This window comes from Ochotona princeps, chromosome 6 (assembly GCF_030435755.1).
Source record: "Ochotona princeps isolate mOchPri1 chromosome 6, mOchPri1.hap1, whole genome shotgun sequence".
NCBI lineage: Eukaryota > Metazoa > Chordata > Mammalia > Lagomorpha > Ochotonidae > Ochotona > Ochotona princeps.
In genome coordinates this window covers 67,044,783-67,058,030 of record NC_080837.1, presented here as the reverse complement: position 1 = coordinate 67,058,030, position 13,248 = coordinate 67,044,783, and the positions used below count along the sequence as shown (strand labels likewise).

Here is a 13,248-nt window from a genome sequence, read left to right as displayed (position 1 = left end):
AAATCTGCTTTCTTAAAAAAAGGAAAAACAAGCATTGAAGAAATTGGATAATGTCCGGAAAGATCATGAAAACAGATTAGAAGCTCTTCAGCAGGCTCAGGTATTGTATTTAGATTTTTCTGAAGCTTTTCAAAAATGTGAATTGGCATGATAGTAAATACATTTCCTTGCTTCCTAAGGAAATAGACAAACTGAAAGGAGAGCTCATTGAAATGAACCTGCAGATAGTTGACAGAGCCATTCAGGTGGTTCGAAGTGCTTTAGCCAACCAGATCGACTGGACGGAAATTGGGTTAATTGTGAAAGAAGCGCAAGCTCAGGGAGACCCTGTCGCAAATGCAATCAAAGAATTAAAACTGCAAACAAATCATGTCACAATGCTGCTAAGGTAAGTTCATCATATTCTTCCAAAATTCTTTTTCATATTTGGAAATACATGCTCAAAAAAATAGAGAAAATTCCACCTAAGCTGTTTTTAAGTGTTGTAAAACATTTGTAATTTCATTGAGGAAAATAATTGATTATTAAGAAGTGAAGTCATTGACGTGAGTGAAATACTATTGAATATTTTTAATAGAAATCCATACTTGTTATCAGAGGAGGAAGATGATGATGTTGATGGCGATGTCACTGTTGAGAAAAATGAGACTGAAGCACTAAAAGGAAAAAGGAAGAAGCAGAAGAACAAACAGCTGCAGAAGCCTCAGAAGAACAGGCCCTTGTTGGTGGATGTGGATCTCAGCCTGTCGGCGTATGGCAATGCCAAGAAGTAAGTCAGGCGGTGTTCCCTGTGTGAAATCAGTTAGGATATTAAGGATGTGAAGAGACATGGTTATTTCACCTGTGTGAGGGCACTTCAATAATGTTTATGGGAAAATGGTAAAGGGTTAGTTTATTTTTGTGCAAAAATTTTTTTTGATTCTCGAATTGTTCTTACATAATAATTTTTCATGAACTTTTTGAAGACTACCTCATATACCTTTATTTTGGGTGAAAATACTTTTTTAAAAAAAATAATTTTTTAGGGCCCGGTGTGATAGCATAACGGTTAAAGTCCTCGCCTTGAATGTGCCGACATCCCAAATGGGCACCGGTTCTAATCCCGGCAGACCCGCTTCCCATCCAGCTCCCTGCTTGTGGCCTGGGAAAGCAGTGGAGGACGGCCCAGAGCCTTGGGACACTGCACCTGCGTGGGAGACCTGAAAGAAGCTCCTGGGTCTTGGCTTCAGATTGGCTTGGCTTCAGCCATTGCAGCCGCTTGGGGAGTGAATCATTGGGTGGAAGATCTTCCTCTCTGTCTCTTCTCCTCCTCTCAGTATATGTGCCTTTCTAATAAAAAGAAATAAATCTTTAATAATAATAATAATAGGGCCCGGTGGCGTGGCCTAGCGGCTAAAGTCCTCACCTTGAAAGCGCCAGGATCCCATATGGGCGCCGGTTCTAATCCCAGCAGCTCCACTTCCCATCCAGCTCCCTGCTTGTGGCCTGGGAAAGCAGGAGAAGATGGCCCAAAGCTTTGGGACCCTGCGCCCGCGTGGGAGACCCGGAAGAGGTTCCTGGTCCCGGCATCGGATTGGCGCGCACCGGCCCGTTGCGGCTCACTTGGGGAGTGAAACATCGGAAGGAAGATCTTCCTCTCTGTCTCTCCTCCTCTCTGTATATCCGGCTTTCCAATAATAATAAAAAATCTTAGAAAAAAAAATAATAATAATTGTTTTTTAGAAAGATTTATTTTTCCTGGAAAGGAGGTTTACCGTGAGGAGAGACAGAATGATCTTTCAACTGCTGGTTTACTCCTCAGTTGCCTGCAGTGGCCAGAGCTGAGCTCATCCGAAGGTAGGAGCTAGGAGTTTCCTCCAGATCGCCCATGTGGATGTAGAGATCCAAGGCTTCGGGCCGTTCTCTGTTGCTTTCCCAGGCCCTAACAGGGAGCTGGGGCAGAAGCAGAACAGCCAGAATACAAACCATGCCCGTATGGGATACTGACATCTGTAGGTGGAGGAATGAAAGGTAGGGTTATAAAGATAAAGATGGAGATACAGATTTTCCGTTCCCTGCCAATCCCCAAATGGCTAGGCCCAAAGCAGGAGGTTTCTACAGAAATCCCAGGTGGATGCAGGGGCCAAATCCTTGGGCCATCTTCTGCTGCTTCTCCAGGCACATCATCAGGGAGTTGAATTGGAATTGAAACAGCTAGAACTTGAACTGGTGTTCTGAGTGCTGGCATTGCAGATGGTGGCTTAACATGCTGCACCATACCTTGGTCCCTTATGTTTAGTTTTGTGTATTATGCAGCTTTGTTTATATGATTGCTGTATTTGTAAAAGCAGGAATGAATGTAAAAAGTAATGAATAAAGACTACTTGAAATGTAATTTGAAAATCTTTTTAGGTATTATGATCACAAGAGATACGCTGCTAAGAAAACACAGAAGACTGTGGAAGCTGCTGAGAAGGTACTGATGTTTCTTAGAATAAATAATGTTGTCATCTGCTTTAATGGGTCTAGTTATTTCAGCGTATGTGATTTTTTCTAATTCAGAGAGCTCTTTCAAATTTAATTTGACATATTTTTGTTATCTTACACACCTGCCTTTCCCATCTTGGTAAATAGCACCTTCATTTTTGTCTGTCCAAGTTACAAGTGTTGGGGATTTGAACTCTTCTCATAAACATGTCTGTTCAGGTAAACTGGAGGCTGGCTGCTTCTTAGCACTGCAGTGGCAGGGCTGTCATCCGCCTCCAGGTGGCCGCAGCAGCCTGTCACAGCCTGCATCCTGCATAGAAGCCGCGTGTGGCTCCTTCACGTCGGAGGCCGAGTCCTTGCTCTTCTGGTTAAAATCTTCAGGGGCTTTCCCCATTACTGTAGTTCAGGGCACCCTCCTGGCCCCCAGGAATCATGGGATCGGCTTGCTCTCTGAGCGCCTCATCCGTGTCATTCTTCCTGACCTTCCTGGCTCTGCTGAGAGCTGCTGTTCTGGCACTTTTGCCCCTTCACTGTTCTTTCTGCATGAAACGCACTTGCCTCAGAATTTCCTTGCATTCATGTGTTTGCTTAGAAAAGACTATTAGGAAAGTCTTTGAGCCCAGCACAATGGTTCAGTAGCTACATTCTCACTTTGCAAGTGCCAGGATCCCCAGTGGGTGCCAGGGGAGAACACTTTCCTTGTGAAGTTACAGTTATTTTTGTATGTTAGAATATGCACATGATTGGGCTTGGCGCAGTAGCCTAAGTGGCTGAATTCCTCGCCTTGCATGTGCCAAGATCTCATGGGCACCAATTTGAAGAAAATCTTGTTTTGGGCCTGGTGCAGTAGCCTAGTGGCTAAAGTCCTCGCCTTAAATGCACTGGGATCCCATATGGGTGCCAGTTTGTGTCCTGGTAACCCCGTTTCCCATCCAGCTTCCTGCCTGTGGCCTGGGAAAGCAGTTGAGGATGGCCCAAAGCCTTGGGACCCTGCCCCTACGTGGGAGACCTGGAAAAAGCGGCTGACTTCTGGCTTCAGATCAGTTTGACTCTGGCCATTGTGGCTACTTGGGGAGTGAATCAGCAGGCAGAAGATATTCTTTTCTGTCTCTCCTCCTCTCTGTATATCCAACTTACCAATAAAAATAAGTAAATCTTTTTTTTAAAAGCCTGTTTTACCACTCTTAATAAAATATTTCAATCTCTTTGTCAACAGCCCCAACCCAAAATGTATTTACTTCAACATTTATCTTTACTGTAGAATGTAGATTGTATGAAAGTAGGACCATTGTTCTGTTCACTGCTGTGTGTCAATCCTTGTAATATTACTTGTACCACATTAGGAAGTTGGGTATCTGTTGAATGAGTGATGTTACGGATGTGGTCCTTGGTCGACTGCTCTTGTGTCCGTTCTTGACATGGTGCTCTCTGCTCACCACTTTCATCTGTCTGCTCATGAGAGACTTATTTTTTACTGCTCATCCTTAAAGCTTCAGCTTAATTTCCTTTTCCTCCAAGATGTTTTGACCCTTTCCTTCATCATACTATCACGGCATCCTTACACATACTCAGCGTATGTTTGAGGGATTACATGTTTAATAATCGTGTCTTCTCCCGGAACCCCATGGAGTGAGGAAAGGAGCTTTGTCCTTCCTGTTCACTCTTGTATCCATAGCTTTAGCCCAGAACCTGGGACATGATAGGCTCCCAGTATCTGGTGAATGTGCAAAGCATTTCTTAATTTGTATATCCTGAGCAAATATTTACACGCATTAAATCTTTGAGTTAAATTATTTTAGTAATTTGTGTTTGTGTGGGTAGTGCTATTTTGTGATATTCTGAAAACTGCTTTTGTCCCACCACTTACTGTGGTAGTATTTAAGAAAATTTGCATTTATTTTTGAAACTCTTTTCTTATAAATAGGCATTCAAATCAGCTGAAAAGAAAACAAAGCAAACCTTAAAAGAAGTTCAAACAGTGACCTCTATTCAAAAAGCAAGAAAAGTGTATTGGTAAGTCTTCTACATTTTTTTTAAATCTAGTTTTTGTTTTCATAAAAATCATACATACATTTTTTAAGAAAATGAAGCAGTGTTTTAAAACTTTTTAAAAAAATTTAGTAGCCCTGATATTCCTCACTTTTTAAAAATTTTTTTCTTAATGATTGATTTTAAAGAGGGGACACCAATCTTTTGTCTGCTGGTTCACTCCCCTATTGGCCACAGTGGCTAGTTTGGGGTGGCTCAAAGCCTGGAGTCAGGATCAGAACTTCTTCCAGGTCTCCCACCTGGATGGTAGTGGCCCAAGCTGTTTGGTCATCTGCTTTCCCAGGCACATTAGGAGTTAGCTGAATTGAAAGTTGAGCAGCCAGGACCCATATAAACCATATGGGATGCTAGCATCACAGCCAGAAGCTTAGCCCATAATGCCACATTGCCGCCCATGAAATTCCTCACTCTTACTCCCATTACCTCATTGTCTAAGGAAATTCCTTGTAGCTTTTCCAGATGATTCTTTGTGCTTACCTCCATTCCTCTTAGTAATGTACTTGTATTGCTGCCTCTTTCTCTTTCTCTTTTACAGTCTTTATTATTTCCCCGTTGTGGAAGACATCTTTTTTCCACTTCTTTCTTTTACATTACATACTCACATGGCTATGGCAGGCAGAGTGACAGGGAAAGAGCTTCATGTGTTGGTTCACTCCCCAAAAGGCTGTAGTGGCCAGGGCTGGGTCGGCCCAAAGCTAGGATCATAAACACTCACTCCATCCAGGTTTCGCCCATGGATGGCAGGGCCCCAAGTAGATGGACCATATGTTGTATGCCATTCTCGGTGCATTTATGGGGAGTTAGGTAGAGAACAGGTCAGCTGGGACTCACACTGGTGCTCTCATCAGGAGTGCTGGCATCTAAGGCAGCAGCTTAATGTGCTGTGTCACAGTGCAGGCTCACTCTGATAAAGGTCGGTTGACTTGCAACTATCTTATTTGATTTCTATATGTCCCAATTTTTTTTTTTTTCAAGATTTGTTTAGTTAATTTGAAAGACTTACAGAGATGGGGGAGACAGTGAGTGAGTGAGTGAGTGAGAGAGATTGTTCTTGTAGCCACCGATTCACTGCCCAGATGGCTGTAATGGCCAGGGCTAGGCCATGCTGTCACCAGGAGCTTTGTATGTGACTTCTGCATGTGTGAGCCGCCCAAGTGCTTGGGCTGCTTTTCTTGGGTCATTAGCGGGGATCCGGATCGAAAGTGGTGGAACTGAGACACAAATTGGTGTGCCACGTTGTAGCTTTATATGCTATGCCACAATGCTGGCCGAAAGTTTCTTTTTTTCTTTTTTTAAAGATTTATTTATTTTTATTTGAGAGGCAGATTCACAGAGAGAAGGAAAGACAAAGAGAGAGAGAGCTTCTGTCTGTTGGTTCATGCCCTAGGTGGCTGCAACAGCCAGAGCTGAATAGATTCAAAACCAAGAGTCAGGAGTCTCTCATGTGGGGACAGTGTCCCAGCATATTGGGCTGTCCTCTGCTACTTGAACCAGCTAGTGCTGCAAGGTGGAAGATTAACCCGTTAAGCCACCAAAATGGGCCCATCTTTTTTTTTTTTTTTTTTTTTTTAATTTTATTTTTGATGATGTTTATATAGTTGAAAAGGATGCATGCCCATGTGGACCACTAATTAGGGGGGTAAGGATCAAGAATAAGGGAAAGTGGACGAGACGATTTGTTTCCAGTTTTCTTTTTAGTGTGTCTGGTTGAGGGAAGGGAGAGAAGGGGAGAAGCCATACCCAGCATCCTAACCACATTAGTACCTGAGGATTGGGAACGGCCACCCAATGTCAATCCAGGGTCCCTGATGTGAAGCATGCTCCAAGGGTTCTGCTCAAGTGGTTTTGATAGTTCTGAGATACCGTTGATTTCTTTAATCCAAGGAAAGGAAGTCTTCCAAGGTCCATTGGCTGACCTAGTCCACCCTAGAGTCTCCTTCTCCAAGATAATTTCAGTGCTTAGCTGGGAGAGTTGTCTGATTTGTTCTGCCCTCTTTGCTCTGCTATGGTACTAGATGTCGTCTGCAGGCCCCAACTGCCATATCCCCCATGTGCATCTGGGTGTGACATCTGCTGTACCATCTGCAGCAACTGGAGGCCCAGTTCTGCCACATGCACTTCTCAGTCAGACCACAGATCCTGCTTGGCGTTCCGAGTCCAGCAGTTCAGTTGAGGAGAAGGTCCCCAAAGAAACCTTATCTGAGGTGACACCAGACCTGACTCCTTTATGTGCTAGCCAGTACGAAGTCTGTCTCAGATCATCATCCACATCAACCTACACACAATGGTATTTGCAGTGGCTGGGTAGGTTCTGTTTCCTGCTCCATCTCTTACACAAACCAGTGGATGGTATAACCCTGCCCACCACACACTCGGATCTCATGCACACTAGTGGAACTAGCCCAGTTGGAGTAGCCTCCAATAATCCTCACCAGGCCAGCCTCAGTCCTGGTTCCTGTGCCTGATGGTTTGTGTAGCAGATTAGTCTTGTCTGTCCCTCGTCCATTTAGGCTTTTGTACACACCAGTTTTTTTTTTTTCCAGATGTGTGTTTTATTTGCTGTTTAAATGCAAATCTGGAGAATGAGGAAGAGAGAAATCTTCATCCATTGGTTCATTTCCAAAATGGGTGTAATAGCCTGAGTTGGGCAATGTGGAAGTTGGGAACATGGGATTTCATGTGAGTCTCCTGTGTGTGTGTGACAGGAGCCCAATCACTTGAACCATCTGCTGCTGCTTTTCTAGGCATGTTAGCAGGGAGCTGGATCTGAAATGAAGCAAGCAGGCCTTGACCTGTTGCTCTGATGTGGGATGCTGGCATCACAGGTGGTGGCTTAACCCTCAACCTGTTGTACCGCAGAGTTTATCGACTGCACTATTTATTGTGTTTTCTTCTGTCTTCCTCATGACTCCGTGTTTAGATAGTTGTTTCCACTGCCCTGTCCTATCCCAACTGCAAAGGCAGATGCACATGAACAACACAGAGATCTGTAGTCCCTTGGCTCACCCCTGAATATGCATAGCAGTCAGGAGCCTGCATTACACAGACAGATGGAGACAGAGACCTTCCATTTGCTGTTTTACTGTCACTCTCTACAATGTTAGCCCCAACCATAATTATTTTCAATTTTCAGATTTAATCGTGTATAGGAAGCTGGTGTGGCACAGTGAGTTAAGCCACTGCTGTGATGACAGTATCCTGTGTGAGCAGTGGTTGGATCCTGTGCTGTGGCTGGGTGCATATACGCCGCAGTGCCAGCTCTCTGTGCCATTTCTGATCCAGTTCCCTCCTGATGCACCTGGATGCAGTGGAGATGTTTTAGATGTCTGAGCTCCTGCCGCCGGAGTGGGAGACCTGGTTGCCTGGCCGAGCCCTGGCCATTGGGGTCATTTGGGGAGTGAGCCAGCTTTGTTACAGATTATCAAACAATTAAATCTTTTTAAAAAATCATAAAGAAGGGGCTCAGCAGCGTGGCCTAGTGGCTAAGGTCCTCGCCTTGATCCCATATGGCCGCTGGTTCTAATCCCGGCAGCTCCACTTCCTCTCTATCTCTCCACCTCTCAGTATATCTGACTTTGTAATAAAAATAAAAAAATAAATCTTTAAAAAAAATCATAAAGATTATAATATCTATGTTCATATATGATGTAGGAGATGTTCATGTTTGCCTGTATTTCAGTTTTCTAATTTTCTGAAAATTGTTTGCCTGTATTTCCAGTTTTCTAAATTTATGAAAATTGTTTCTCTGTTTCCTTAGAAAAAGTACAATTTTACCCTTCTGAAGGCAATTTTTCCTTTTCTATATAAAAAAAAGTATCATGTAAACATTAACTACCTTGGTAGTTGAGTATTCAGTAGTAAAACAACTAACTTTCTTATGAGTGGTCCAAAGCCACACAGAAAGCAAGCTGGACCGTGTATGCGCATGCTTTCTGTAACTCATTATGTTTCCTTGAATGTAAGAAGGTTGTAAATATAGAGTAAGAGTTACAGAAAATAAGAGGCAAAGAGATCTTCCTTCCACTCTTTCACTCCCCAAATGGCCAAAGGCGGGCCAAGCCAAGGCCAGGAACTGGGAGCTAGTTTTTCCGTTCCAAGTGGTTGCATGGCTCAGGGGCTTGGGCTGTCTTCTGCTGTTTTCCCCAGAACATAAGCAGGGAACTGGATGGAAAGTGAAGCATTCAAGTCTTTAACTGACACCCATATGGGATGCTGGCACTGTAGATGGCAGCTTTACCTACTGTAATAGCCCTAGATAACATTTTCTAAACATTAACATTTTTTTTAAATGTTTGTTATTGGAAAGGCAAATCAGATTTATAGAGAGAAGGAGAAACAGAGCTTCTATCCATTGATTCACTCCCCAAGTGCTCAAGTGGCCACGACATCCAGAACTGAACTGAACCAAAGCTAGGAGCCAGGAGCTACTTCCAGGTCTCCCATATGGGAGCAGGGTCCCAAGGCTTTGGGCCATCCTCAACTGCTTTCCCAGGCCACAGACAGGGAGCTGGATGGGAAGTGGAGTAGCCAGAACATGAACCGGCGCCCATATGGGATTCCAGTGCTTGCATGTGAGGATTTAGCCATTGCGCCATCGCATCAGGTCCCAGAGATAACCTTTTTAAAACGTATTGTTTAATTTCTTATCTATATCTGCAGAGATGTAGAAGATAGTGTTTGGGTCACATTGTGAAGTTTTATTGGAATTCCTGCATGCCATGTTGTAGTGCCTGGTTTCTAATCCCAGGTTAACTTCCTCACTCAACATTGCTGATACAGATCCTGGCGATATCAGGGGACAGATCAAGTACTTGAGTCTCTGCCACTCTCGGAGCCCAGGATCGTGCTGCTTTGTTGGCCTGGCCCACTCCAAGCTTTTTGTGGGTGTTGCTAGAGTTAACCAGCTGATAATGATACCCAACTGAACTTTGTGTCTCTTTCTCCCTGTCTTTCAAATATATGAAAGAGAGTTTCTTTAAAAAAAAAAAGCCTATAGAGGCCCAGTAGCTGCCTATTCTAATAAAAAAAAAAAGTATGAATTCAGACAGCTGTAATGGAGAAGAAATGTTAACTTTGTTTTCTTTCAATTTGGTAGGTTTGAAAAATTTCTGTGGTTCATTAGCTCAGAGAACTATCTGATTATAGGTGGACGAGATCAGCAACAGAATGAAATAATTGTGAAAAGGTACTTGACACCAGGTAGGTGAGATTAAAATCTTAAGGAATTAAAAAAAATTTATTGACTGGATCAATTTCACTAATATTAGGAATTTATTTTCATCTTCTATTTGATTTAGTGGGGAAAAGGATTTAATGCTTTGTGATGTTGAGTATGTGGTTTGACATGTAATTCTCAGTTGTTGGGGTATGTGCTCCTCAAATGATGCTGAGTTAATTCAGTATTGAATCTTGATCCTTTACCCCATTAATAAAAATTATTAGTCCCCCCAAATAATTGTGGTCTCATTGTTAAAAGGTCAACTTTTCATTGCTGATGTTTGCAGCCATTTTTCGTATGTATAAATAGAACTAAAAGTTTTACTTCTTATTGGTCTTTAAGGAGACATTTATGTACATGCTGACCTGCACGGAGCTACCAGTTGTGTGATTAAGAATCCAACAGGTAATACATTTCCCTTCAGAATTTTGGTTCCTTTCTTTAAAATATATTTTAAACTTCTCTAAAATTCTTTAAAATATGTTTACATAAATAGAGATAAAGAGTGTTGTGATAAAAGGGTCAGTCCGTTAATAGGATGTGGCTGCTCGAAGCATACATTCAACAACAGACTTTTTTTGTTTTGTTTTTTAAGATTTATTTATTTTTATTGGAAAGTCAGATATACAGAGAGGAGGAGAGACAGAGAGGAAGATCTTCTGTCCAATGATTCACTCCCCAAGTGAGCCGCAGTGCGCCGGTGCACGCCAATCTGATGCTGGGAACCAGGAACCTCTTCCAGGTCTCCCACACAGGTGCAGTGTGCCAATGTATTGGGCTGTCCTCGACTGCTTTCCCAGGCCACAAGCAGGGAGCTGGATGGGAAGTGGAGCTGCCGGGATTAGAACCGGCGCCCATATGGGATCCCGGGGCGTTGAAGGCGAGGACTTTAGCCGCTAGGCCACGCCGCCGGGCCCAGACTATTCTTTTCAAGTGCTTATGGAGCATTCTCTGGGATAGACTGGATGATAGTCTATAAAACCACTCAGTAAATTCAGGATAAATGAAATCATATGAAATTTTTTCTGACCATAGTGGGGTGATGTTAGAAACCTTGTAGAGGAAAATTCGAAAATCCACAAACGTGACATCTGGATTGCTTCCACTTTTTGGCAGTTATGGATAAGGCTGCTGCAACCAACCCTGTGATGGTTTTCATATGGACAAAAGTTTACAATTAACATGAGTAAATACCAAAGATTAAGATCTTTGAGTCCATGCTAAGAACTTGTATTGCCAAGTAGTTTAATGCTTCTGCGTTCCAATCACAATAAAAGAGTTTCTGTTGCTCCACGTCCTTGCCATCAGTTGGTGACAGTTTCTTCCTTTTGTCATTTTGGTTTAACAGTAGAACTCCCTGATGACATGGTACAGAGCATCTTTGTACATGTTTGTGTTCTGTATGTCTTTCCAGTAAGGACTCTGTGTTAATGTATGTTGGTTGTGTTCTCGGAGTTCTTTATATATTTTGGGGAACAGGCCTTTTCCTGCTGTGTCTTTTACGTGTATTTTTACCCAGTATGTGGCTTATCTTTTCATAGAATATTCTTTTCAAGTCATGTTTGGAGCAACTAGATATCCATATGCAAAAGAAGAAAGTTAGACATTCTTGCATCTACCATTTTAAAAATTTACCTTTATTCTTTTAAAGATGCATTTTATTTATTTGAAAGGCACAGTAGGAAAGAGAAACACCTATCTGTCTGCTGGCTTGCTCCACAAATGGGCACAGCAACCAGGGCTAGGCTTAGGTGAAGCCAGGGGGCAGGAGTTTCAGTCTGCGTGCATGTGGATGTAGGGACCCAAGGAATTTAGACATCCTCCACTGTTTTCCTAGGCACATTATCAGGGACCCAAATCAGAAACAGCAGCAGAGACATGAATTGGTGTCCATAGGGGAAGTTAGCATTGCAGGCTGCAGCTTAAAACACTATGCCACAGTAGCAGCCCCAAACTTGAACTTAAAATGCTTTATTGACCTAGATTTTTAAAAAGTTTTATTTACCTGCTTGAAAGGCAGATTGGCAGAAAGGGGGTAGGTGGGAGAAAGAATGAGGGAGTGAGAAAGATCTTCTGGCTCATACCCCCAAAATACCTGTGGTAGTCAGGACTGGGCCATGATGAAGCCTGGGACTTGGAGCTGCTTCTAGGTCTCCCACATTTTTTTTCTAAGATTTATATATTTTTATTGGAAAGTCAGATATACAGAGAGGAAGAGAGACAGAGAGGAAGATCCTCCATCCGCTAATTCATTCCCCAAGTGTCCCTAATGGCAGGAGCTGTGTAGATCTGAAGCTAGGAGTCCAGAGCCTCTTCCAGGTCTCCCACGTGAGTGCAGGGTTCCAAGGCTTTGGGCCATCGTCGACTGCTTTCCCAGGCCACAAGCAGGGAGCTGGATGGGAAGCAGGACTGCTGGGATTAAAATCGGATCCCAGGACATGGAAGGCGAGGCCCTCAGGCACTAGGCCACTGTACTAGGCCAGTCTCTCACATATGAAAGAGGATCCAAGCACTTGCCTTCTGCTGCTGTACTTGATGTATCAGCAGGAAGATACATTGGAAATGGAGTAGCTAGGACTCTCACTGGCATGCCAGTGTAGGCTTCAATCATCAGTTTAACCAACTGCACCACAGTGCATGCATCAAGATCTAACTATTGGGCCCCCCTGTGTGATAGCTCAGTGGCTAAATCCTTCGTACAGTAAGATCCCATATGGACATTAGTTCCTGTCCCAGCTGCTCCACTTCCCATCCACCTCACTGCTTGTGGCCTGGGAAAAGGAGTAGAGATGGCTCAAAGCCTTGGTACCCTGCACCCGCATGGGAAACCGAGAAGCAGCTCCTGGCATCTGGCTTTGGATCAGCTCAGCTTTGGCCATTAAGGCCACTTGGGAAGTGAGCCAGCAGATGGAAAATCTCTCTCTCTGTAAATCTGCCTGTCCAATGATAATAAATAAATTTTAAAAACACGTGTCTAACTATAAAACTGTTAGAAAAAAATAAGGTGTAAATTTTAATATTCTTGGATCATGCAATTTTTTGTTACCGAAGATGTGAAAATCCTAAGGAACCAAACAGGAATATAGTACTTAAAAATGGAAAACCTGTATTAAAAAGTGCACTATCTGTCTCTACTACTCTCTATATCTGACTTTCCAATACAAAAAAATTAAAAAATAAAGTGCTCAATTGGTAAGGCAACCCACAGAATAGGAAAAAATGGTTAAAAAGCATGTGTCTGATAAGGGACCAGTATCTAGATAACACTTACCGGTAAAAGAATACCACTGTTGGGCCCTGCGGCATGGCCTAGCGGCTAAAGTCCTCGCCTTGAACGCCCCGGGATCCCATATGGGTGCCGGTTCTAATCCCGGCAGCTCCACTTCCCATCCAGCTCCCTGCTTGTAGCCTGGGAAAGCAGTCGAGGACGGCCCAAAGCTTTGGGACCCTGTACCCGTGTGGGAGACCCGGAAGAGGTTCCAGGTTCCCAGCTTCGGATCAGCGCGCATCGACCC

The 13,248-nt window shown here is 43.3% G+C and overlaps 1 protein-coding gene across 1 annotated transcript in view; it reads left to right on the top strand.

Annotated features, from left to right (window-relative positions):
- NEMF (nuclear export mediator factor) overlaps nucleotides 1-13,248 on the top strand; it is a gene marked incomplete at its 5' end in the record, with an annotated part of 52,454 nt that overhangs the window by 21,664 nt on the left and 17,542 nt on the right. Inside the window, 7 exons of the mRNA XM_058665411.1 lie at nucleotides 23-100; nucleotides 180-388; nucleotides 578-769; nucleotides 2,392-2,455; nucleotides 4,391-4,479; nucleotides 9,611-9,714; nucleotides 10,076-10,138. Coding sequence (XP_058521394.1) covers nucleotides 23-100; nucleotides 180-388; nucleotides 578-769; nucleotides 2,392-2,455; nucleotides 4,391-4,479; nucleotides 9,611-9,714; nucleotides 10,076-10,138 — 799 coding nt within the window. The remainder of the gene's footprint in view (nucleotides 1-22; nucleotides 101-179; nucleotides 389-577; nucleotides 770-2,391; nucleotides 2,456-4,390; nucleotides 4,480-9,610; nucleotides 9,715-10,075; nucleotides 10,139-13,248) is intronic.